The 24,366-nt window shown below is 35.8% G+C and overlaps 6 protein-coding genes and 1 pseudogene across 11 annotated transcripts; 4 read left to right on the top strand and 3 right to left on the bottom strand.

Annotated features, from left to right (window-relative positions):
- Position 1: 1 nt before the first annotated feature.
- On the top strand, positions 2-3,259 carry LOC103851686 (B3 domain-containing protein REM1). Of its 4 annotated transcripts, XM_033279548.1 has the most exons (7): positions 2-1,199; positions 1,292-1,634; positions 1,706-1,812; positions 1,918-2,325; positions 2,429-2,683; positions 2,759-3,038; positions 3,129-3,259. In XM_033279548.1, the coding sequence occupies exons 1-7, from the start codon at positions 1,131-1,133 to the stop codon at positions 3,176-3,178; spliced, it is 1,512 nt and encodes a 503-aa protein (XP_033135439.1). In that variant the 5' UTR covers positions 2-1,130; the 3' UTR covers positions 3,179-3,259. The 4 variants fall into 4 exon arrangements, with proteins under 4 accessions (XP_033135439.1, XP_033135433.1, XP_033135435.1 ...); XM_033279542.1 differs by having other exon boundaries at positions 2,759-3,166; XM_033279544.1 differs by having other exon boundaries at positions 1,120-1,634.
- A 1,142-nt stretch (positions 3,260-4,401) lies between these two features.
- Positions 4,402-8,665, top strand: LOC103851695 (B3 domain-containing protein REM1-like). The gene is made up of 8 exons (XM_009128576.3): positions 4,402-4,531; positions 4,621-4,918; positions 4,989-5,098; positions 5,207-5,623; positions 5,751-5,996; positions 6,103-6,355; positions 6,446-8,003; positions 8,276-8,665. The coding sequence occupies exons 1-7, from the start codon at positions 4,466-4,468 to the stop codon at positions 6,493-6,495; spliced, it is 1,440 nt and encodes a 479-aa protein (XP_009126824.1). The 5' UTR covers positions 4,402-4,465; the 3' UTR covers positions 6,496-8,003; positions 8,276-8,665.
- Positions 8,666-9,005: 340 nt separating this feature from the next.
- On the bottom strand, positions 9,006-11,166 carry LOC103851661 (B3 domain-containing protein REM3). Its single transcript, XM_009128546.2, has 5 exons — positions 10,986-11,166; positions 10,415-10,885; positions 9,936-10,316; positions 9,349-9,856; positions 9,006-9,262 (listed from the first exon to the last, which is right to left on the bottom strand). Exons 1-5 carry the CDS (start codon positions 11,052-11,054, stop codon positions 9,225-9,227), a joined length of 1,467 nt encoding a protein of 488 aa, XP_009126794.1. The 5' UTR covers positions 11,055-11,166; the 3' UTR covers positions 9,006-9,224.
- A 249-nt stretch (positions 11,167-11,415) lies between these two features.
- On the bottom strand, positions 11,416-14,119 carry LOC103854868 (annotated as a pseudogene).
- Positions 14,120-15,533: 1,414 nt separating this feature from the next.
- LOC103851640 (putative B3 domain-containing protein REM4) lies at positions 15,534-18,932 on the bottom strand. Of its 3 annotated transcripts, none has more exons than XM_009128517.3 (6): positions 17,750-18,932; positions 17,149-17,646; positions 16,655-17,047; positions 16,324-16,563; positions 15,899-16,214; positions 15,534-15,777 (listed from the first exon to the last, which is right to left on the bottom strand). In XM_009128517.3, exons 1-6 carry the CDS (start codon positions 17,825-17,827, stop codon positions 15,728-15,730), a joined length of 1,575 nt encoding a protein of 524 aa, XP_009126765.1. In that variant the 5' UTR covers positions 17,828-18,932; the 3' UTR covers positions 15,534-15,727. The 3 variants fall into 3 exon arrangements, with proteins under 3 accessions (XP_009126765.1, XP_009126756.1, XP_009126773.1); XM_009128508.3 differs by having other exon boundaries at positions 15,899-16,238; positions 17,750-18,931; XM_009128525.3 differs by having other exon boundaries at positions 15,534-16,238.
- Positions 18,306-18,953, top strand: LOC117132148 (B3 domain-containing protein REM5-like). Its single transcript, XM_033285849.1, has 3 exons — positions 18,306-18,431; positions 18,477-18,774; positions 18,853-18,953. Exons 1-3 carry the CDS (start codon positions 18,306-18,308, stop codon positions 18,951-18,953), a joined length of 525 nt encoding a protein of 174 aa, XP_033141740.1.
- Positions 18,942-22,511, top strand: LOC103854857 (B3 domain-containing protein REM8). The gene is made up of 3 exons (XM_033279907.1): positions 18,942-19,408; positions 19,475-19,720; positions 19,813-22,511. Exons 1-3 carry the CDS (start codon positions 19,037-19,039, stop codon positions 19,930-19,932), a joined length of 738 nt encoding a protein of 245 aa, XP_033135798.1. The 5' UTR covers positions 18,942-19,036; the 3' UTR covers positions 19,933-22,511.
- The last annotated feature ends 1,855 nt before the right edge of the window (positions 22,512-24,366 follow it).

Here is a 24,366-nt window from a genome sequence, read left to right as displayed (position 1 = left end):
GCGAATGCTTTTTTCAATACATTGTAGGCACGCCTCTGGTTAAAGCCAAACCATACCCCAAAAGATCAAAAGAAAAATCTCCAAGAGCTGCAACAACACAACCTGCAGCAGTGAGTAGTACCTGAACAAAGTTGAAACAAGAAGAGATTCAAAGCTTGATAAACATAATAAAAACTTACACAGATCAACAAAATATATTACATTACCTGAGTTGTTGGTTTGCCTTTACCAAAGAGATAACCAGCAATCAAAACAGCGAGAGGAGTGAGTCTTTTAATGGCGATATACATAGGAATATTGACTCCTTTCAAGCTCGCAAGAGCAAACGCAACATTAGCATTGTAGAAGATGGAAACAGGGAGAAAGCTTTTTAGCAGTGGATAAATCGATTCCTCTGGATCGAGTGTATCCCATTCGTCTGCCACGGTGAATAAGCAAAGAAGTAGCTAGTTGCTAACACAAAAACCAAAAGAAACGCAAACTAGAGTGTTAGTAATCTCTAACTAAAGGATTTTTTGAAGAGTTCGATATGAGTACCTGTAGAGTAAGAAGAGTCATTGAGTGTGGATACTGTATGATCACAGCTTTGTCGATAAAGACCATTGCCATTGAAGCAATGGCATATAAGTCAACAACCTTCTGGGTGAGAAAGAAGGTCTTCGACACTAATCCAATACTAAACCCGTCCTTTTAGCCCATTTAAGGAAGTTGGGCCCAAAACACCCAATTTGAACGGTCATCACTCAGATCGTCAGCTTCTGGTTTTACTTTTAAGATAAAAACTAATTAAAAATAATAAACTAAAATTAAAATAATGCAATTAAAAAAATAAACAAAACCTATACTGATCAAAACCTAGTGTAGTCTTTTGGCGTACAGAGTGTAGTCCTTTAGGATAGGAGATGGGAGTTTGATGGAAAAGTTGTGTAAGAAAAAGATGATGCGTCTTATTAATCTGAAAGATTCACATCATTTTATAGATTTTATTATAAGATTCGATATATTTTTTTGTAACGTAACTATATGTATATACAGAGAAAACAGTGTAACGTTATCATCTTGAAGAAAATATTAATAAGAATACATTAGTTTCCCTTTCATCACTCTCTCTCTCTACTCTGCTCTCAACAATGGTGGTTCCTCCTCCAAAACCCTCTTTGTTTCAACTAACATTTCTTACCGGAGACAAACCACTTCTGGTAAAACACATATGATCTTTTTGTTAGTTTTCTTCTGTGTTTGTTATTATCGTATAAAACTTTTTTTTTTTCTGTTACTCTTGTTGTTGCAGACGCTTGATGATGATGAGTTCTTACGTAATCACACGAAAGTTTTGCTAATATCAGAGGCCTCGGACAAAATTTGGGAAGTGAAACTGGACGGCAACAGGCTCGCCGGCGGCTGGGAAGAGTTCGCCGCCGTTAGTAATTTCAGCCACGGAGACGTCTTGGTTTTTAGACACAATGGAGAAGAGATCTTTCATGTGGCTGTTTCCAGTGAATCTGATGATGACGAGTCCGATGATACTGACGACAGTGAATCTGATGAGTCCAATGATACTGACGACAGTGAATCTGATGAGTCCAATGATACTGACGACAGTGAATCTGATGATTCCGAAGATAATGATGAAGGTAAGTTGTTATATATGTTTTATTTTTTGGTTTAGTGGAAATGTAAGTGAATAATGTTGTCGTGATTGCAGGGGACAGTAGTTTGGTGAACAAGAGTGAGAAACCAGAAGCAGATACTTCATCAGACTGTTTCCTCAGAGCTCGTGTCACTCCTTATAGCCTCACCAAAGATCGTCTGGTAACTACTTCTTTTTACCCTTTTTTGGGTTTGATAGTATGAGTGAATTTGCTGATGTGTTGTTCCACAATGGATTAATTGATGATGTTTTTATTTTATTTTTAGGATCTTTCTAGGGATTTTAAGTTTATGTCGTTTGATGAGAACAAGAAACCGTTTGAGATATATTTAGCTAATGAGAAAGGAAGAAAATGGACACTGAGGCTTTCAAGAAACATCTCAAGTGGTGCGTTTTACATCACAAGAGGCTGGTCTAACTTTTGCGCAGCTAATGGGTTAATCCGAGGTGACTTCTGTTACTTCAAACTTTCCGAAAGTGGGGAAAGGCCTGTGCTTTTGTTGTGTTCACACGAGTCTGGCAATGTCCATGAAGACAAAGAAGAAGAAGAAGAATGCCCTGAAGCAGATGCAGTGAAGATATGTTCTGTAGGAGGCTGCAGCAACGAGAAGAGTACTCCTTCCCGCTTTCTGACACGAAAGTTTACACCAAGCCGTTTCAAGACAGGGCAACTAGTAAGCTCAAGAACTTTGTTTGAGAGTAACTTTTCATATATGAACGTTTGCGACTTTGATTTTGTAGAGTTTAAGACGTTGCTAATTTTGAAACTTGTTTCAGTATATTTCAATGTTTTCATCAGGTGTCTTGCGTGAGAGTGGTATTAAGAAGTCTGGGGAGATGACTCTGCTGGACAATGATGGAAGAAAGTGGCCATCTTATCTACACAAGACAGGACAACCCGGAGGTGAATGGTGTTACATAAGAGAAGGTTGGAGAGAGATGTGCGAAGCGAATGGGGTTGAAGTGAATGACTCATTCGTGTTGGAGTTGATATTCGAAGATGCCAACCCTATCTTTAAGTTGCACTCTAAGGTAAACCCACACAACACCAACTTTGCATGTAGTTAAAAGCTAAAAATGAGACATGAGTCACTTTTTTTTGTTCAGATTAAAAACAAGGGAAAAGGAAACATTGTAACTAGTAAGAAGAGAGCTCTACATGCAAGGACTGCGGAAAAGACTCCAGGAGTAGAAATAGATGGAGAGAGGGGAAGCAAGAGAGGACGCACTAGGGGTTCTCAACCAGAATCTTGCTCAGTCTCTGATCAAGTGGCTAACGTGAGACAAAGCATTCAAGATACTCTGGACACCATCAGACATTTCCGCGCAGAGCTCGAGACAAGGGAGAAGAATCTGGAAGCTTCACTACTGGAAGTTGACGACTTAGGTATGTTTCTGAATTTACTTGCATTTCTTGATATCATCATCATCTTTTGGTATTTACTAATGTTCATATAACTTTTGGTTGATGAAACAGGTGAGAGGATATTGGGAATCAGCAAAATTCTCAACAATAATCTGGTTTAGAATAAATTTAAATAGCGGGAGAAAAATAATCAAAAGACTATCTGCATGCACTTTTTGTACCATGGTTTTCACAAGAACGGCTTCTTCCTCAAAACTCTACGTTAGATTTCCTTTTCAATATTTAAGACTTGCAAGTTCTAGAGACTGCCTATTTTCTTGGTGCCTTTGTTCGGTTCCATGGCTCAAATGTTTGTGTATTTGAAAGTCTTGTGACTTACGTTTATTCTTTGTTATATAGGCTATAGCTAAGAAACTATAATTATATTGAATGTTTTCGTGATATATAAGTCTGTTCAAAATTAAGTTTCCTCAGGAAACACGTTTCCTAGCGGTTTCAACGTGATTCAAAACGCTTTACGAGAAGAAAGTGCGATTTAAAATTTTCCTCGGGTGAAAAATGTGAGGAAAAAAAGTGAAATCTGGAGTGAGAGTCAACACTAGGAAAGTCAGTAACCTTCTGCATTAGTAAGAAGGTCTTAGGCACGGTTCTGTCCAATAGTAAATCCAACTTGCGGTCCATTTAAAGAAGTTGGGCCCAAAAAACCTATTTACGACGATGCCTAGAGAAAAGTAATGAACTTTTTTCTTTGAACAACAGTAAAGTAATGAACTAAAATTTAAAACAATGCAATAAAAAGTAACAAAACCAATTCTGATCAAAACCTATGGTGTAGACAGCAGAGGCGTGCCTACAGTATATTAAAAAAGACATTCGCCTCAGGCCCCCGATTAATGACTGTTTTTAGGGCTCCAAAATTTAAAATAATTTTTAGTATAGTGGTTTAGACTTATTTAAAAAAAAAACATTTCTACGAAAATTAATTAATTCATTTTCTAAATTCATGTATTTTTTCTATATGATATAATATAACATATTTACGTTATAAACTTATTCTTTTACAGTATTAGACTTGTGCATTTGGTGAAAATAATATATCATATTAGAAAATTATTTTCATTACGGTTATAAATAAATTTATTTTTAAAACTTATCTTAGGCCTCTAAAACTCTTCGCGTAATCATTTGATGTATAGAAAATGTAGGAGTCCTTTGAAAATGGTGCTATGGATGGACAAGTAAAAGTGGTGTAAGAAAAAGATGATGTGTCTTCCAAAAATGTGAAAGATTGACATCATTTTGTAGATTTTTATTAGATTCGAATCACTTGATATAGTTTTTGTAACGTAATTATATGTATATAGATAAAACAATGTAACGTCATCTATTAATAAGAGAACAGAGTTTCCCTTTGCTTTATCTCTCTCTCTCATACTCTGCCCTGAACAATGGTGGTTCCTCCAAAACCCTCTCTGTTTCACTGGAGATTTCTGACCGGAGGCAAACCACTTCTTGTAAGTGCATCAGGTTTTATAATCTTTTGTTGTTCTTCTGACTGTTGTCCTCATTCAAAGCTGTTTGTTTGTTCTTGTTGTTGCTCCAGACGCTTGATACTGAGTTCTTACGTAATCACACAAAAGTTTTGCTAACATCAGACGCCTCGGACAAAACTTGGAAAGTGAAACTGGACGGGAACAGGCTCGCCGGCGGCTGGGAAGAGTTCGCCGCCGTTAATAGTTTCAGTGACGGAGACGTCTTGGCTTTCAGACACAATGGAGACGAGATCTTTCATGTAGCTGTTTCCAGTGAATCTGATGATGATACTGACGACAGTGAATCTGATGAGTCCGATGATGTAGATGATGTAGAAGACGAAGATAATAATGAAGATAATGACGAAGGTTAGTTAATTGATATGTTTTATTTTTGGGTTTAGTGAAACGTAAGTGAAGATTGTTGTTGTGATTGCAGGGGACATTTTGGTGGAAAAGAATAAGAAACCAGAAGCAGATTCTTCATCAGGCTACTCTTGTTTCCTCAGAGCTCGTGTCACACCTTATAGCCTCAACAAAGATCGTCTGGTAACTACTGGACTCCCCTTTTACCCTTTTTTGGGTTCGATACTATGAGTGATTTGCTGATGTGTTGTTCCACAATGGATTAATTGATGATGTTTTTTTTCTTATCAGGATCTTTCTAAAGATTTTAAGTTTATGTTGTTTGATGAGCACAAGAAACCGTGTGAGATATATTTAGCTAACGAGAAAGGAAGAAAATGGACGTTGATTCTTTCAAGAAACATCTCAAGTGGTGCATTTAACATCAGACGAGGCTGGGCTAACTTTTGCTCAGCTAATGGGTTAAGTCAAGGTGACATATGTAACTTTAAACTTTCCGAAAGTGGAGAAAGGCCTGTGCTCTTGTTGTGTTCACACGAGTCAGGCAATGGTCATGAAGACAAAGAAGAAGAAGAGGAAGAAGAAGAATCCCCTGAAGCAGATGCAGTGAAGATATGTTCTGTAGGAGGCTGCAGCAAAGAAAAGAATACTACTTCCCGATTACTGACATCAGAGTTTACACCCAACCGTTTCAAGACCGGGCAACTAGTAAGTTTCAACAACTTTGTTTTAGTGTATTTTTTTCATCTAGTTGTCATGAAACTTTGATTAGGAGGATGTAGTCATGACTTTATAGAGTCCTATAATTCGTTACTAATTATGAAACATGTGTCAGACTATTTCATCGGTTTTCTTGCGTGAGAGTGGCATTAAGACGTCTATGGAGATAACTCTGCTGAACAAAGATGGAAGAAAGTGGTCATCTTATCTACAGATGTCAGGACAACGCGGACGTGAAATGTTTTATATGAGAAAAGGTTGGAGAGAGATGTGCGATGCGAATGGAGTTGAAGTGAATGACTCATTCGTGTTGGAGTTGATATGCGAAGATACAACCCCTATATTTAAGTTCCACTCTAAGGTAAAACCACCAACTCCAACTTTTTGCTCTTTGGCTTTGTTTAGTTAAACTTAGAGCTAAAACTTTTATTAGAGATGCTAAAAATGTTTCTCGAGTTACGTTTCAGATTGAAAACAAGGAAAAAGGAAATACTGTGGAAAAGACTCCAGAAGTGAGTAAGAGAGGGCGCACTAGGGTTTTAAACAGATCCAACAGTAACTTGAAGCGCAAGCATCCAGAATCTTGCTCAGTCTCTGATCAAGTTGCTAACGTGAAACAAAGCATTCTAGATACTCTGAACACCATCAGACATTTCCGCGCAGAGCTCGAGACAAGGGAGAATAATCTGGAAGCTTCACTACTGGAAGTTGACGACTTAGGTGTGTTTCTGAATCAAGATCTTCTTGTTTTTCTTGATATCAATAATCTTTTGGTATACTGATATTCATAACTTTTGGTTGATGGAACAGGGGAGAGGATATTGGGAATCAGCAAAATTCTCAACAATAATCTGGTTTAAAGTAAAATTATATAGCAGGAAAAAGGAACAAAAGACTATCTGCATGCACTTTTTGTATCATGGTTTTCACAAGAACGTCTTCTTCCTCCAGATTATGTTAGGTCCTTTTCGGTATTTAAGACTTTAAAGCTCTAGAGACTGCCCATTTTCTTGGTGCCTCAATGTTTGTATATTTGAAGGGCTTGTGACTTATGTTTTTGCTTTGTTATATAGCTAAGAAACTAGTAATATTAGAATGCATTGTGCGTTGAACTTTCAGTTTAATTAACAATGCGCTACTTCGGTGCTTATATGCCTCTTGAAAATGTCTTCTCCATCCCGCAATGAGCTTTATGTAGGCTGCAGCTTTCGGCTCAAGCTCGCTTGGTAGTCGTATAAAGCTTATACACATGAAGGTTGAAGATGATTGAATAAACCCTTAAGTCATTCAACAAGTCTTGGATGGTCATGTGACCAATGATGATATGTTTTGTCAGAAAGCTCAACAGCTCGTGCTCCATATAAGTTATGAGTAATAACTGAGTCGCACGTATACATAAAGAAGAAAAAACGGTAATAACATAATCTTATTTACCATACGACCATTTATTTTTGAAACACTTCATAATTGAAAAGTTTTCACATATTAAGTTGAGTATAATCAGTCAATCATCAAATATTTCTACATTCAATGACTAATAACATATGTATGTTTCTTTGGTTACTTTTTTATCTTGGTCTTTGTCAACACTATCTTTGGTCATTCTTGCTTTCATCCATATTGAATAATCTTCTTTCACATGGTAAAAAGTTATCTCTTTAATTACCAACATAAAATCAATAGCCTACAATTCAATTCAAGATTATTCTTTGAGAAAACCAGTGTTCTACTTGTATTCTTATCTTTCTTAAAATATGAACTTTACTATAAAAATTATATTTTAACCTATTGTGATTTTTCAAATAATATATTTGATTGTTGTGTATCCAATTGATATTCTTTTAAAGGATATATATAGTGGGTGAATATAAAACATGTTATTAAAATAATGAAATATATACTTTATTGCTGTAATTATTAATATAAATTTATTTAAGATTTTTCAATATTGTCTACAATATCATATATATTTATGTATATTCTAAGTATTTATAATATAATCTAAATATATTTTCCTATAATTAAAATTACATCAAATAATATAAATTTAAAATTTGTTTGAAAGTTTTAATTGTTGTTGGCAACAGAGATTAGGCGGTTATAGGATTAGTTTTTTACCTTTATATTCAATAAGTAAAAAAAATGGTAGATGAAGCACGAGGCGAATGAAACAAAAGAGTAGTAGATGCAACCAAGTTTCGGAATTCAGTGGGTGGTAACCACAATAATCATCTATCTGATTTTAAGAAAGATTTTTTTTTTTTTGTATTTATTTAACAAACTTACCTTGGAAATTAAGTCGCTAGTAAAAATGGCCATTACAAACTCATAATAACCAAACATCACAAAAACCACCGCAAGAGAAAAAGTATGTTCTTCTTAATTTTCTTTGTTTAGTGATTCTAATCTTCAATTCTTCATTTCATGTTTTATACTTTGTTATCCTGATTTGAGAATTCATGGATCTATTGATCCTTCGGTTTCTACTATGATTCTAGTGTGGTCTTAAAATCAGTTCCATAATAAACATGTAATGATTAGATTGAATAACTGTGAAACCCTATAAAATGTTTTGTCTTTGTTCAACAGAACTGTAATTGTTCTATTTAATTATTTGTTTGTTGTTGTTTTTCTCTGTAGAATGATGCCGGTGAATGCCTTCTCAGGCTCAGCTCCTCCTGTTGCAAAATATCTCCGGGAGAAGAGGAAGAAAGGTCGTCCGAACACGGACAATGATCTGCAGGTTGGTCAGACGGTTTCTGGTGAGGTGAAAGGACCTATCGACGGGGGATACATCGTCGATGTCAAGGTGAAAGACAGTGATACGAAATTTAAAGATGTCGTGTTCTTGAATAGGAAGTAACTCCTGAAGACGAAGTGGCTCCTGTTAAAACGTTGGCAAGAGAGAATCAACGCTACAAAAAAATTGATGGTTTAACATCATTTATTTTCTATATTTACATTAAATGATGCAAAAGAAATTGGTATCACTTAAATAAATGATTATAAAATATTGATGCAAATAATTTTAATCATTACATTGATCATTGATGTAACAGTGTCAAATATTTACATTAATTATTGTAATTGATATCAATATCTATTTACTGTATAAAATGATGTTACCAATTATATCAGTCCTTTTTATAATTAATGTTAGCACTGATATCATTTAAAATAACTGATTTTAATTATTTATATCATTTTTAAAACATAATATTAAATTTAATAACGATTTTAAAAATGATTTTAGTGATTTTTCATTTATAAATATCAATTGAAATATTATTATTTATATATAATTGATGTTATAAGTTTAGCTTATTTTATAAAATTTCCTATATATATAAATGTTAACAAAATACTTAACTAAAAACAAAAACAAATCAAAATTACTAATTTATGAATTAGAAAGTACATTACATATCAATATCCATTGTAACGTAGTTACATAATTATATAACAACACATACAAGTACGCATCTTGTTCGACCTTGTTCAATTCCTTGATCTTCCATACAAACAAAGTTTACACAAGTCCATGTTCAATTTCTTCATCTTCAATACAATACATTTAAGCCTAATATAATTACTTGAAGAATTTGTTGATTTCCGATACTTTCTCCCCTGTTTATTCCAACATTAAAATGTTAGAAACTTAAAACCAAAATAGCAAAAGAGACGAGAAGAGTTCATCAATGTTCAGATCATACCTAACGCGTCAAATTCCTCCAGTACAGCTTCTAAATTTTGTTTCTTTATCTCAAGCTCAGACCGGAACCGTCTTACATCAGCTAAAACGTTCACAATGCCCTGTCTCACTTGATGAGAGATTGTTTCAAGCGGTTGCTTGCACTCCACGTTATTTGTACCAACAGTTGATTTGTGTGATGCATGAGTGCGGTGAGAGGGTTCTCCTTCTACAGAAACCCTAGCTTTCTTTTGGAACCTAGTCCCTGAGTTTATCTTGGTCTTGGCCTTGGAGACGAACTGAAGCATAGGAGTTTTGCCTTTTTCTCGAACAAACTGCAACGTGAAGGTATCTCCAGTGTTTATCCCACTGGCTTTACAACAACCTACCCAACCCTTAGCCAAATAAAACCCTCCGTTTACATACCCAGAAGCTACACACGACGGCCATCTTCCTCCATCTTTGTCCACCAGATTAACCTTTCCTCCTTTCTTAATCCCGTTCTCCCTCGCAAAAGAGTTTTGAAAATGCTGCAAAGTTTAAAAGCCTCCTTAAAAGTATATTACTTAATCAAATAAACAACAAAACCTAAGGATGTTGAAAACTCACAAGCTGTCTTGACTTGAGCATGTAAGGCTTCAAGGTTACCGTCATGAACTTGCTCCGGTTCATAGAAGATCTCTCACCACCTTCCCTGTTAAGATTTGTCGAAACTTTGGCTTTGGAACATTTTCTTTGTGAAGTATTGTCGGAACACAGCTTTAGCGCAGGGCTTGTCCCAGTCCGGAGAAGTTCGAACCGGTAGAAAGATCCGGTTTTCAGCTTGTTTGCACGGCAGAAACTTCTCCAGCCACCACGCATATAATCCTGACCAGTTCCTTTGTTGTGTCGCAGACCCATAACCCATGATTTTCCACTTTGATTAATTACATTAATCTCACACCAACTCTTGTGCAGTCCATTTGCTTTAGTAAAACTTTTTGTGAGAGCCTTGTCAAACAAGCAAATAAAAAAAAACAGTCTCAATGTTTACATTTACATGACTCAGGACAAAAACTCTCTAGAGAGGTTGAGTTATAAGTACTAACCACTCGATTTAGGCGAAGATTAGAACTCGTGACACCGAGAATACAAGAGTTTTCAGTTGAAGACGACTCTGCTTTTATTCTTGTTCTCAAATCTGAAACTTTGTCCCATGTCTCATCACCATGATCATCTCCGTCATCATCCTCACTATCATCATCATCATCATCATCAGTGTCGTCATCATCAGTTTCGTCAGCTTCACTATCGTCAGAGCTAGAAGATATATAATGAATCTTGGAGAAACTTCTTCCAGAAGGTGTGACGTGGAAGATCATTTCCCCGTCCTCTCTGAAAAGCAAAACGTCGTCGTTTCGAAGACAGTGAGCGTTGGAGAAATCTTCCCAGCCATCAGCGAATCTCCGGCCGTTCAGTTTGACTTGCCAGGTTGTGTCGCAAGCGTCAGAGGTCAACTTCAGTTTCGTTAACTCATTCTTACCTTCTATGTGAGTGGCAAAAAACGCATTAGGGATGATCTGCAACAACAAAAATGATAAAAAAATAAAATAAGAAGTAACAGAGAGAGATTAAACCAAACATAATAAGTTGTACCGGAGAGAGAGAGAAAGAGATTACCGGACTCGAGTTGTGGCCAGCAAGAGATATGACGAAGAAAGGTGCGTTGGATTTTGGAGAAGTCGCCATTGTGGAAGAGCTCAAGTAATCTCTCTCAAGTTTTTTTATTTTTCTCTCCAGTAACTAATTTACAGAGAGCAATAGTATATAATGTGACGCGTTCAGCTTTTTTACTGAATAATTATTATTCTTTCCAAAACGCGTCTCTGTTCTTTCGGAAGTCTAATCACTTTGTGTCAAATCACTGCACTAGTTCACGTATACATAGCCTTTTCAGAGAGATTTTACCTTTTTTAATCCAACGTCATCTTTACACACACTTTCTTTAGTTACGTACAGTAAGTGGTTGTATATTGTTAGTGTATTTGTTGTACTACTTTCGTTAGCTAATTGACTATATTATATTATAAGGAATTAGTAAGTTGAATCATTAGGGTTGCTAACTGAAATTGATTTGAGGGGGAGAATCAAAGTGATAATGTCTAAACAAGTAAACAACACAAAACAAAACAAACCAAAAATAATAATAAAGGAGGTCAATAAAGCCCCATTTAATACAAGCATCTGTTTTGCAACTAGATGCTTGTTCCAACATCAAGTTCATCAAAAAAACGTATAACCAAAACAAAACATTGAAGCGTACTGTTGATCGATTATTCAGATCATACCTAGTGCATCAATTTCCAGCAGCCAAGTTTCTAGATTTTGTTCCCTTATCTCGAGCTCCGACCGAAACTGTCTTACATCTGTTAAAGTGTGCACATTACTCTCTCTCACCTTACTCACTTGATCAGAGATTGAGCAAGGTTCAAGTGCTTTCGTGTGCTGCAAGTTTGCTGGACCAACACTTAATTTGTTTACGGCGAGATGATCCTCCTTCTCCAGAAACTCGAGCTTTCTTTTGGACCCTAGTCTCCATCTCCTCTTCAGCTCGTGATGCTTGAATCATCCTTGACTGTCTTCTGCTCGTAGTCTGATTACCATCAACTGATGCTTCCTTTTCCTGAACACATTTTTTTAAGCACAATATTATAAAGCAACAAAAAATGCCAAGAACTTGGAATGTAACTGATTTGGTGTTAACCTTGGAGCAGATCTTGAGAACAGGACTAGTTCCTCCTCGAACAACGTCCAGTGTGAAGGAGTCGCCAACTTTCTTTATGCCATTGGCTCTAAAGCAATCTTTAAAACTGTCCACGTCCCTTGACGCTAACTAGACGCAACTTCCACTCTACGCCGTCTTTGCTCACTATAGTTACCTCTCCTGCTTCATTGATCCCGTTCTCTCTTGAAAACAATGCAGGAAGTCAACCAACACATTTGAGCCAATAACACAAAAAAAAAAGAACCCTTAAAACAAAAGGTGTTGGAACTTACAAGTTGACCTGACCTTAACATGTCAGGTTTAAAATCTATTGCCACAGTCCTGTTCTGAGTCATTTGAGCTGTCTCTGGACAATCCTCGGTTTCAATCTCATCACCTTCTGTTTCAGGAACGTCACGTTTTTTGTGAAGAATGGTAGAGGTATTGGGACGACACAACTGTAGCACCGGTTTGGTTCAGTTTTTAACAAGTTTAAATCTACAAGAAGATCCGGCTTTGATCCCATTTTCTTTGCAGAAACTTGTCCACCCTCTGCACATATAAGCTTGACTAGTTGTTTTGTTGTGTCTAAGTTCCAGCGTCCAAGATTTAAGCACAAGAAGATTGTTCTCTTTTTCAATCTTCTTGACCTGCAAAACAATGAGCAGAACATGACAGAACAAGCTTATATTAAGACAAGAGAACAAGCACATATATATTAAGACAATAGAACAAGCACATAACCAGAGTTAACGACACAACAAACAACAAACAAAGCAACTTCAACAGCTACACTTAAATTTTAAAAACCGAGACTTAGACTTAATCTAATTAAAGAACAACTCAATAATTAGTTTTTTCTTCAGAGCTTCCTCGTTATCAGCTAGAGGTCCTTGTTTTGCAATGAGACGGTTAAGTATCTTCATCTTCGACAACTTTTCTTTCATAGCCAAATCCTGTTTCTTGAAATTCCACATAGTCTGAAACTCAGACAGTTCTTTTCCCTCAACCGGTTTCTTCCCACGAGTGGTTCCTTCATCAGCTACAGCGGTTTCACTTGCTTGAGAGGATACTGAATGTGAACCATCCTCAAACTTGGAGCCTCCTTCATCATCTTCACTATCACCGTCCTCATCTTCACTACCATCATCAGTGTCGTCATCAATTTCGTCAGCTTCAATATTGTCAGAGCTAGAAGATATATAATGAATCTGAGAGAAACTTCGTCCCGAAGGTGTGACGTGGAAGATCATTTGTCCGGCGTCTCTGAAAATCAAAACGTCGTCGTCTCTAAGACAGTGAGCGTTGGAGAAATCTTCCCAGCCTTCGGTAAATCTCCGGCCGTTCAGTTTGACTTGCCAGGTTCTGTCGCAAGCGTCAGAGGTCAACTTCAGTTTCGTTAACTCATTATTAGCGGCAAAAAACGCCTCAGGAATTAGCTGCAACAAAAAAAAATAATGATGAAAACAAAGTGATTCTTTTGGAAAGATGTAACAGAGAGACTAAACCAAACAAAAGAAGTTGTACCGAGAGAGAGAGAGAGATTACCGGATTGGAGTTGTGGCTAGCAAGAGATACGACGAAGAAAGGTGCGTTGGATTTTGGAGAAGATGGTGGATCCGCCATTGTTGAAGAGCTCAAGTTATCTCTCAAGCTTTTTTTTTCTTTTTGTCGGTAACTAATTTACAGAGAGTAATAAATTTTTCTTAAGATATGAGATAATGTGACGCATCGTTCAGCTTTTTACTGGATTATTACCACTCAAGACGTGTTTCCGTTCTTTAAGAAGTCTAATCACCTCGGGTCTAATCATCACTGCACTCGCTCAGTTTTTTTTATTTTTGGAACACATTCATTAATAAAAAGCAAAATTTTAGTTGGAGGGCAATAATATCTTCTTCAACCACCAGCGGTACAACAACATTCAAATCAGTTTTAGCCAAACAATCGGCCATAACATTTCTTTCTCGTGGAATCCACACGAAGCATACATACTCAAAGGCTTCAGCAAGCTTGAGAATATCTGAAAATATGCCATATAAGCCAGCTCCCGAGTTCAACACCTTCACCAGGGTTTGTGAATCAGATTCGATCCGTACCTTCTTCAGCTCCTTTCGTTGGCAAGTAAGCACCGCTTCCCTTACCGCTAGTCCCTCAGCTATCAAGGGCGTCTGCACTCGCTCAGTTATATACTTATATTAGATACGAATCCTGATCCTTTTCAAAGAGATTTTTACTTCTTTTTTTTTTTAATTCAACGTCGTCTTTATTTTTTTTTTTGTAACTTAAATTACAAAAAATACTTCAAATAGAATAACCGAGTAGGTAATAATATGTTTTTTTTTTTAACTTAAATTATATGTTTTTTTGCCAAACAACTTAAACTATATGTTTATTCCTTCAAAAATAATAGGGATGATCAATGTACTTCATTGTAGTGTTTCTATTTCCAAATTATATGGAGATATAATGGTTCCTAATGGTGACTGCAGGTTGAGCGGTGCGGAACAAGCGGTTTAATTGCGGTGCGGTTTTAACAATTATAAACATGTATAGATATAGAGTATATATATAGATTTTTGTTACTGCTAATTGCGGGGCGGGGCGGGAAGCTGGTTACCATTCGAAGCCAATAGTAAGTTCGTAAATATAAGAAAATCGATTAAATTTCAAGTTTCTTTTATTAATAACTAGAGTATAACATGTGTCATGCTCAGTTAACTTTCATTGATTAATTAAACACTTGTTTTATTTTATAGATTGTTTAAGTTCGTTTTTATATTTTCTTGGAGGATGTAGATCGTTGATGGGATCTGAAAGTCCAATATAAGTTTTTGTATATGAAGTGTCAGCCAAAAGTTCATATCAGCTATAACTCTAAATGAATCATCCCTGTAGTAATAATTTTAATCTTAATTTTTCATCCAGTTTTAATCGGTTTGAAATCTCTTATAAATATTTTATATAATAAAATTTAATGATTTAGATGAACCCGTGTTTGATAGTTCAAAACTAAAATATAATATATGAAATCAAGAATACGATTCTAATTTAATAGAATAGATATATTTTAATATTTTATATTTATTTCAAATATAAATGAATATTTTTTTCTTAAAAAAAAGAAACAAAATTTTTTAAATTTTTTATTTCCCAAATGAATTAATTTAAATTGAAATTATCAGTAAAATATATTTATAATATTTTATTTGATTTTAATCTATATTTATAACTTAAAACTGAACTAATTCTAATTTCTAACTATATTTATTGATAATTAAAATTTAAATTAGTTAATCACGAAAATAAATTGCAAAAAAAAAAAAAGATGTTCTTAGAATTTTAAAAGGAAAGTTGTTAATTTGTATTTTAAATAAAAAACTAATATATTGAATGATATTGTAATTAAATTATGTGTAATTTGATAACTTTTCTAAGGGAATGTCCAAATAAAAAACCACACATAAAAAAATCATAAGACTCTAATTTAATAGATTAGATAATAAATTCATACCACTGATATGCAATAACTAGAAAATATTTCATTACTAAAAGAAACTCAAATGAGTGGAAACGAAAAAGAAGCAAATGTTCTTATGTGAAGTCTTCAACTCCAATAGCATCAAAAGTCCATATTCCGATCTTTATATCCTCCGCTCTAGACTTGATTAACGTTGAAGAATTTGCTGATCCCCAGTATCTTTTCCCCTGATTGTTCCAACATCAAGTTAGTTAAAAAAACATAAAGATTAAATAAAACGTTCACATTTATTGATATGCAATAACTAGAACATTCACATATATTGTTCATCGTTTACTCAGATCATACCTAGAGCATCAATTTCCAGCAGCGAAGTCTCTAGATTTTGTTCCTTTATCTCGAGCTCCGACCGAAACTGTCTTACATCTGTTAAAGTGTGCACAATACTCTGTCTCACCTTACTCACTTGATCAGAGATTGAGCAAGGTTCAAGTGGTTTCTTGTGCTGCAAGTTTGCTGGACCAACACTTAATTTGTTTGATGCCCTGGTACGACGAGATGATCCTCCTTCTGCGGAAACTCGAGCTTTCTTCTGGACCCTAGTCTCCATCTCTTCTTCAGCTCTTGGTGCTTGAATCATCCTTGACGGCCTCCTGTTTGTAGTCTGCTTACCATCAAATGTTGCTTCCTTTATCCGAACACATTTTTAAAACATAATATTATAAACAACAAAAAAATATCCAAGTATTAGATGCAACTGATTTGGTGTTAACCTTGGAGCAGATCTTGAGAATAGGACTAGTTCCTCCTCGAACAACGTCCAGTGTGAAGGAGTCACCAACTTTCTTTATGCCATTGGCTCTAGAGCAATCTTTAAAACCTCTAATGTAAAACTGTCCACGTCCCTTGACGCTAACTAGATGCAACTTCCACTCTACGCCGTCTTTGTTCACTATAGTTATCTCCCCTGCTTCATTGATCCCATTATCTCTCGCAAATAATGTAGGAAGTCGCTATACAAAGTTTCAAACCAACCCACTTGAGCCAATAACCAAAATAAAAAAGGAAAAAAAGGCTTAAAACCCTTAAGGAGTTAAAACTTACAAGTTGACCTGTCCTTAACATGTGAGGTTTAAACTCTATTGCCACAGTCCTGTTCTGATTCATCTGAGGCGTCTCTAAACAATCCTCGTATTCAATCTCATCACCTTCTGTTTCAGGAACGTCACGTTTTTTGTGAAGAATGGTAGAGGTATTGGGACACAACTGTAGCACCGGTTTGGTTCCGTTTTTAACAAGTTTAAATCTACATGCAGATCCGGCTTTGATCCCATTTCCTTGGCAGAAACTTGTCCACCCTCTGCACATATAAGATTGACCAGTTGTTTTGTTGTGTCTAAGTTCCAGAGTCCAAGATTTGCCTTCTTCGTTGAGTAGATCAATCTCACACTGTCTGTCTTTCAGACCATTTGGCCTGGCAAATTTGTTTGAAATACCCTGCATAAAAAAAAAACACGACTTAAATGATTGTATAGTACGTAACAAAATAACATGATGAGAATGTTTTTACAAAAAAAGAGTCAAGTGAAGAATTAAACCATCTGATTTCGGCCTAGGTTTGAAGATGTGACGTGCGTAACAAGGTAAGAGTCTTCTAGTGAAGTCTCTGTTTCTGTTATTGCTTTCTTCTTGGACGAAGGAAATAGTTCCTCTTCCGATGTCGAATCTCCATCATCATCATCATCGTTTCCAGCATCGGCATGTTCCTCCTCTTCATCATAAACATCATCATCAAAGATGTTATGTTCATCGTCTTTATTTTCATCTTCAGATGTAGAAGAGATGAACTGTATCTGATGAGAGAAGCTACGTCCGAAGGGCGTGACGTGGAAGACCATGTCCCCGTCGTGCCTGAAACTCAAAACGTCGTCGTTTCGGACACCATGGTGAACCGAGAACTGTTTCCATCCGCGAGCGAATCTTTGGCCGTCCAGCTCAACTTCCCATGATCTGTCCGAAACATCCGAAGTCAGTTTCAGTTTCGTTGACTGAGTTTTACCCTTCACGTGATTCGAAATAAACGAATCCGGAATCGTCTGCAACAACAACAGTAACGCAAGATAAAACCAATCGTTAAACTGCAACAACAGAGATTATAAGAGACAGAAACAGATGTGTGAGAGAGAAAGAGAAGGTTACAGGAATGGAGTTTTGTCCAGAGAGATCTATGAAGAAGATAGGTTTGTTGTTTGAGGAGACCATAACTGGATCCACCATTGTTGAGCAAACTCTAAGGAACTCCTTCTATAAAAGTTGTTTCTCCAAATTCTTCGTCATTGACGTTATACTAGTTTCCTTTTTACGTTTATACAGAATTAGAATCAAACGTCCCTAATTTATTGTCATTAATAACTAATTGACTACAAAGATATTTTAAATCATTTTTCTGAAAACGCCGTGCAGTTTCTCTTAGGAAACATTAAACGGCAGTGTTTTTAGTTACTATCAGTCCTGATTTGATTAGTCTTTGACAGCATGCAAACCTGATTTGATTAGTCGAAGGGAGCAAATATTGCGGTCTGTAGATTTTGTCCACGTGTACATTACTTTTTACCGTAAAAAGAACAAAAGTAACCAATAGGGACTCGTCTAAAATTTGATGGAAAAGCTGAGAGGAGAGTTCCATCAAACTACTCATATCAACTCGAGCTTCATCAGAGACTCGCTGTGAATCTCCAAGAACAAGTAGTTTTCAATGGAGAAGGCATCACTCTTAACTCCGGCGAACCCACATTTCTTCCAGCCTCTTCTTACCGGTTTCCAAAGCCACCTCGTACGAAACCTCGCTGTCTCTTGTCTTTCTTCATCAGTCTCTATGAACGTATTATAGATAGTCTTATGGCTGTGTTTTTTTTTTCTGTTGCAGAATATTCCTGTGACGTTCTTCTCCAAGCATATAGAAGGAAAACACGAGGGTAGGACTGTTAAACTGAGATCAGATTGTTCGGACAGAACATGGAAAGTGAAGATAGAAGGCCATAGGCTCACTGATGGTTGGAAAGAGTTCGCCAAGGCACATGATCTTCGAGTCGGTGACGTTGTTATCTTCAGACACGAAGGAGACATGCTGTTCCATGTCACTGCTTTTGGAACCAGTTTCTGCGAGATCCAATACGTACTGTCTGGCATCCATGTCAAAGTCAAAGAAGAGAGTGAAGAAATTGGTAATAATGGAATCATTCATTTACGTTTATTGAAACTACTATCATCTATTTTTGTGACATTTTAGTTTTTTGGTTCAGGAGAATCTTCAAGAAGGGAGAAAGAATCTTCGTCTAAGCCAACATGTTTTAGCCAATCTGTGACGGCTTCAAATCTATCAAGAGGAGCTGTGGTTAGTTAGCTTTAGCAGTTTCTTCTTTGTTGTTTTGTTAAAAGTATGTGTGAGTGGTCTATAATAACCCCCACAAGGTAACTTGATGACTGATGCAGGGTGTGCCCTTAGATTTTGCTAGACGAAATGGTTTGAACAAAGGGAGGCGTGTGATAGCTTTGAGGAACCAAGAAGGAAAGACATGGGAATCTAAATTAAAGAGTACGAGGTCTGGTCAGGTTTTCATATGTCGGAACTGGAGAAGTTTTTGCACGGCGAGCAAGTTAAAAATTGGAGACTCTTTCCAATTTAAACTGCTCCAAAACACGGAAACGCCTGTGTTTCAGCTCTGTAGCCTTTCAAAGGTGAAGCCGAAGAAGGAGACTCTATCCGAGTCCGAGGAAGATGATGTTGTTGACAAAACTGAAACACCCCGGTATGTGAAGATAACTACTACAGCAAGCAGCCTTGAGATTGGTAAACAGGTGAGTTTTCAAAACATCTATGTCTTTGGTTTCTTCAATTCTTTGTCATGTTGAGTCTTCTTTCAGCATCTACCGGTACATTTCACGAGAGGGAACAAGCTCAACAAGCCGGGGAAGATAGTATTGGTAGACAAAGACAAAGTGGAGTGGTCGATGAAACTTAATCAGGATAGTAGAAGTGGAACTATGTATATTATGGGTGGTACGGCTTGGAAAAGTTTCTGTGCAGCGAATGGAGTAGTCGTAGGAGAGTCTCTAACTCTGGAATTGATCCGACGTGGGATGATTCTTTTGCTCAAGTTTTGCTCCAAGGTTAAGTGTGTAAACACTATATATATAACTTGCAATCCACGTTTTTGGCTTCTTTTAAGTTGAAGTTTACTAAACAAAGAACTTTTATTCAGATGGAGCAACCACCGTTTAAAACAAAGGCTCGAAAACACAAGAGAGCACGAGTTCAGAGACTGACCCGGGAGAGTAGATCGGAGGATGACGTCTCAAGTCAGGAGGGCATAGTTAAATAGAGTGCTTAAGCTAGTATAATTAGTATTTAAGACAACAGTTCTTCCTGAGGTTAACAAAACCTAACTCCTATGTTTTCTATTTACTCAAAACCTGTGTCATATGGACATGATGTCTAGTATGAATTAAACAATCGGTTTTCAGTTCAGATATTTTGGTTTTCGGTTATTAGAGATTCAGAAATCGTTGGGTTATTTTGGTTTTTGGTTCGGATAACAATGCTAAAATCTATACTATACTAAAAGGGAGATATACTTCATTCTAAAGCTGTCCACGTCGGATAAATTAATTAGCCAATGAGGGAGAAGTTTTTTAACACGTCATTATCAACTACGCTGGGCTTCTTCCCATGGCCCAAAACGAATCCACTTGAGTAATCTATTGTCCGGCGATTTCTATCGATTTCTCCGTACTTCGTCTTCTCCGCTTCGATTTCTTGCAACCTCAATTACCGCGATCCCACTTCTTATCAATCAATAGGTTTTACCGTTTCAATCACTCATTCAGTTCTTATATCTCTTCCAAGACGTTGTATCTCTATCTATAAAAAGGTGAGGATTCATCCCTTCAGAATCATCCTTTTGAACGCCTCTCTGTTTCTACCATTGTAGTAGGTGGATCTTCAGCCATTCCGTTTAGTTTGATATGTACGATCGAGCTAGCATCAACAATCGGAGCCATAACTACCCTCGATTGTATCACCGGAACCGTTCTCATCCCCTCCTTGGATCCACAAGTGTCATCCATCTTCCGTTGGGTCTGGCGATTGCTCCGGGAATGAAGCAAACGAATGAGACGGCGGAAAGAATAAGCTGAGGAAAAACTCAGGCTTTTGGAGAAGGATAAAGGACAAACAGCGACTGAAAGGATTTCGGATACGAGAATTAAGATGTGTACGATAACGGCGAAGACGGTGGGATGTGAAAGCCGTAGGGGATTTGTTGGATAGAGAGTGTGTGAGGCCTGATGTGATATTAGCTGAGGGAGAAGAAGACAGTGATGATGAGGATGATGATACTGTGTTATTGCAATGGGATAAGAACGAGGACGTTTGATATCAGCCGAAGTGATCAGCATTTTCTATAAACTATGAAAATAATTTTTTATTTGTGATCACATGAAATCCAGCGATTAACTCTGTTGCTTCTTAAAAAGATTAATAAGACTAACTCTGTTGCTTCTTAAAAATCTAGCAATTTTGCTGTTTGGAGATTTTGCTCACAGGACATCGTTGCCGATGTAGAAAGTGGAGGAATTGTGGCGGAGGAAGAGCTTCAGCTATTGAACAAGCCTAATCATGTATCAACACCAGAGGAGGCCGAAAATCAGTGTGGGAAAGCAGGCTGTGGCCAGGTCCTGCATGAGCCCTTTCTGAAGTTCTTAAAGCATGAAGAAGAAGATGAATCAGAGATTTCCCAGGACATGGAGAGACTCGCCCTGGAGTATTACGATCCCAAACCAGGTGAATTTGTGGTTGGTGTTGTGACCTGTGGTTTCTGGTAACGAGAACAAACTTGATGTGAGTATAGTTGCGGATATGTTGGGGACCATAATGACGAATGAGAAAGTTCCATTGTAAGACAAAGAATTTGATTATTTGCTTTGTGATTTAAAGTACGTTGCTGAAGAATTCTTGGTTCATGGTAAAATAGGGATTGTTAAGGATGATGATGAAGATGGTGTTTAAGTTGTGTAGTTTGCAAGGCAAGGCATGCATGTGGTGGAGATAGGACGTTGAGTGGAAGGTCTTTGCTTTCTTCTAGACGTTACTTTAGAAGAATAGCTTGGCACCAAGTGAGGTAGGTCTCTTTTTGTTCCTTGATTTCAAGAACTGTTACTGGTTGATGTATCAAGAAGATTCTAATGAAAAGTAGGTTTTTATGTGGTAGACCAAACAGCTTAATGAGCCCACTGATGTTAAGATAACTGAGTGGAATATCTCTCACCAGAATTGAGGTCGGCTTCACATGTTTGCTTAGAGTTCATGCCGTTTACTGGATTTAATAGTTAGTTTTTTTGTTTAATCTCAGGGCTTGAGAGGTTCTATATAGTTGAAGAAAAAAGTAAAGCAAGAGCTCTTTTTTTGCTGACTTGCAGTAAGCTTTTTGGTTTCCCTGTTTCTAGGATGGAAGCATGATAAGGCAAAACGTCATTTGATTGAAGAGTTTCAGAGATAACAAGGAATTGTTTTCAAGATTGACGAACTCGAGATACAAGCCGAACATAGCGAGCTTTTGCAAGGATGTGTTGAAAACTGGGTAGTAGTAAGCTATGACAAGACAAATCATTAAAAATATGGATGGTAAATGATGATGGAAAGACAGATGGAAATGAGGGAAGTTGATGATTGTGTGTGATATCAGTAGATAAATACAAAAGAAACACGTACGTGTTATCCACGTTAAATAGCTGAGTGTATCTTGGGTCTTTTTTGTATTTAATTCAGCTTGAGTTATATATGTGTTTGTTTTAAGACTTTTAGTGCAAGTTTTTTTTTCTTCTCTGTTATTGTTGTAAACTTGTGATGTGATCATCTTTGATAAATAAGTTGGTACAACGTGGGTTTGAGACTTCTTTTGAATGTGGTGTAATATGTTAGAAAATGAATATTAGTTTGAAACTTTGATCAATGAGTACAGTTATTTCTAATAGGTGAAGTAAAAACGGACAGGTCAGCCAATTATTTAAACAATTGTAAAATCTTCCATAACTTTTGTTTGATTAACATCTAAACCAAATACTTTAATACAATTTTATGAATATATTCCATAATTTAATGGTACATTTTGAACAAAAAATATATTTTTGTCAATGGAATATAAAATAACGATAATTTCTAAAATCATGAACAAAATTCACAAATTATAAAAATAAACTTATTTTTATTAACAATTAAACCAAATATTTTAAACAATTACATCATATATATTTCATAAATATTTTTTTAACCATGAGTACATTTTGAACCAAAACTATTTGTCAATTTTAAAATCATAAATTAAAATTTCAAGAAATTTTCTAACGATAGAAAAAAAAACAATGGTAGAGTATAAGGTAACTTGAATCCCTAAACGGAGCTAAGGAGGCTGAAAAAGATGTTTGAAACATGAAAGAAGAATCAAGGAAGGAGACAAAGGGAAACAAAAATGATATTTGATTATTGAGCAAAGTGAATAAACTTTTGGAGAGGGTGTAGCTTAAGTGGTGGGGGAGGTTAAGGAGTACCAGATATTGATGGTCTGTTTCTGTTCTTGAGACGCACGTCTCTTTTTAACATGTTTGGTGTTAATAAGGTTTTGGTTCTGGTTTACAAATGAGTCATATTTCTCATGTCCATCTAAATCTACTGGCAAATTCTGTTAATATTTTATATTAAACATGTATTTTAATATCGATTTGTCAAAGGTTCAAAAGTCATGTGGACAGACCAGTGTTGCGTACTGTTCTTTTTTTTCATTATTTAGAAAAAAGGTCATGGATCCTGAAATCAGAAAGCATAACGTCAAGACTTTTCAAACATCATATTTAGAAATTCAATTTCATATTGTTTTTTAGAAAAAAAAATCTTTAGAATATAAGCTTACATAAATTTATAGAATTAAACATTTATAACACTGCATGCAATGTTCTTAACATAAATTCTTTGACATACAAATAAAATAATAGACAAACAAAATAAATGAATATATAAATATAGATTTGTAATAAATAAATATCAACACTTTTTTTTTTAATTGTTATGATTTGTCAGTTACCAAAATTGCAAAACCTTCCAAATTCTATTCAAAATAACTATTTTCAAAATTTTCTCAAATAAAATGATCTGTGTTCGTATATTATATTTTTTACCTTTAACACATAGTCTCTTTGTTTAATATTAGATGATATTTTACATCGGTGAACATATATTAAAAAAAACTACTATTTTTGAAAGTAATATTAAAATATAATTTAGATATAGTTTCACCAATTAAAAATATAAATAATAAAAATATAATTAGTTACACCATTTTAGTAATGTAAAGTTATTTAGATACTTGAAAACATCGTCTGATGTTAAATAACAAAAACATATATAAAAACATCATGATTAGTAAATCACCTGAAACGGAGGGAACAGTAAAGATGTGTCAAAATAATTTTTAACTCAACTGAAAATGATTTATAGCCATTGTGTTAGAAGTCTCCATTATGAGTGGCTGATGAGATATATTTCAAACCTTACGGTATTCAAGAAAAAGGAAAATGAAGCAGTCGTAAGTACTTACAAAAGTCAACCCAAAACAATCGCACGTTTTTAATTTTTAAAATAGTTAAATTGTAAATATTATTTGTTCGTAACAAAACATATATAAAGGATGTGATTGGTTAATCAATAGAGTAAAACGGTGGAAAAGAAAAGTGAAAGTAGGATGAAACAAAACAATACAGTTGGC

The sequence above is a fragment of the Brassica rapa genome, chromosome A01 (genome assembly GCF_000309985.2).
Source record: "Brassica rapa cultivar Chiifu-401-42 chromosome A01, CAAS_Brap_v3.01, whole genome shotgun sequence".
In the NCBI taxonomy this organism is placed as follows: Eukaryota; Viridiplantae; Streptophyta; class Magnoliopsida; order Brassicales; family Brassicaceae; genus Brassica; species Brassica rapa.
This window is presented reverse-complemented; position numbering and strand designations above follow the sequence as displayed.

Excerpts from the sequence above, each read along its gene's own strand:
- LOC103851640 (XM_009128508.3), bottom strand. The coding sequence starts at position 17,827 with ATGGTGGATCCAGTTATGGTCTCCTCAAACAACAAACCTATCTTCTTC. Across the intron at positions 16,564-16,654 it reads TGTTAAGGACAGGTCAACTT|CGACTTCCTACATTATTTGC; the intron begins GTAAGTTTTAAC and ends AACTTTGTATAG. Across the intron at positions 15,778-15,898 it reads GCTGGAAATTGATGCTCTAG|GGGAAAAGATACTGGGGATC; the intron begins GTATGATCTGAG and ends TGGAACAATCAG.
- LOC103851686 (XM_033279538.1), top strand. The coding sequence starts at position 1,211 with ATGATCTTTTTGTTAGTTTTCTTCTGTGTTTGTTATTATCGTATAAAA. Across the intron at positions 1,635-1,705 it reads TTCCGAAGATAATGATGAAG|GGGACAGTAGTTTGGTGAAC; the intron begins GTAAGTTGTTAT and ends TCGTGATTGCAG. Across the intron at positions 2,326-2,428 it reads GTTTCAAGACAGGGCAACTA|TATATTTCAATGTTTTCATC; the intron begins GTAAGCTCAAGA and ends AACTTGTTTCAG.
- LOC117132148 (XM_033285849.1), top strand. The coding sequence starts at position 18,306 with ATGGAGAAGGCATCACTCTTAACTCCGGCGAACCCACATTTCTTCCAG. Across the intron at positions 18,432-18,476 it reads CTTCATCAGTCTCTATGAAC|AATATTCCTGTGACGTTCTT; the intron begins GTATTATAGATA and ends TTTCTGTTGCAG. Across the intron at positions 18,775-18,852 it reads AGAAGAGAGTGAAGAAATTG|GAGAATCTTCAAGAAGGGAG; the intron begins GTAATAATGGAA and ends TTTTTGGTTCAG.
- LOC103851695 (XM_009128576.3), top strand. The coding sequence starts at position 4,466 with ATGGTGGTTCCTCCAAAACCCTCTCTGTTTCACTGGAGATTTCTGACC. Across the intron at positions 4,532-4,620 it reads CCGGAGGCAAACCACTTCTT|ACGCTTGATACTGAGTTCTT; the intron begins GTAAGTGCATCA and ends TTGTTGCTCCAG. Across the intron at positions 4,919-4,988 it reads TAATGAAGATAATGACGAAG|GGGACATTTTGGTGGAAAAG; the intron begins GTTAGTTAATTG and ends TTGTGATTGCAG.
- LOC103854857 (XM_033279907.1), top strand. The coding sequence starts at position 19,037 with ATGCAGGGTGTGCCCTTAGATTTTGCTAGACGAAATGGTTTGAACAAA. Across the intron at positions 19,409-19,474 it reads GCCTTGAGATTGGTAAACAG|CATCTACCGGTACATTTCAC; the intron begins GTGAGTTTTCAA and ends GTCTTCTTTCAG. Across the intron at positions 19,721-19,812 it reads TGCTCAAGTTTTGCTCCAAG|ATGGAGCAACCACCGTTTAA; the intron begins GTTAAGTGTGTA and ends ACTTTTATTCAG.
- LOC103851661 (XM_009128546.2), bottom strand. The coding sequence starts at position 11,054 with ATGGCGACTTCTCCAAAATCCAACGCACCTTTCTTCGTCATATCTCTT. Across the intron at positions 10,886-10,985 it reads CTGGCCACAACTCGAGTCCG|ATCATCCCTAATGCGTTTTT; the intron begins GTAATCTCTTTC and ends TTGTTGTTGCAG. Across the intron at positions 9,263-9,348 it reads GGAGGAATTTGACGCGTTAG|GGGAGAAAGTATCGGAAATC; the intron begins GTATGATCTGAA and ends TGGAATAAACAG.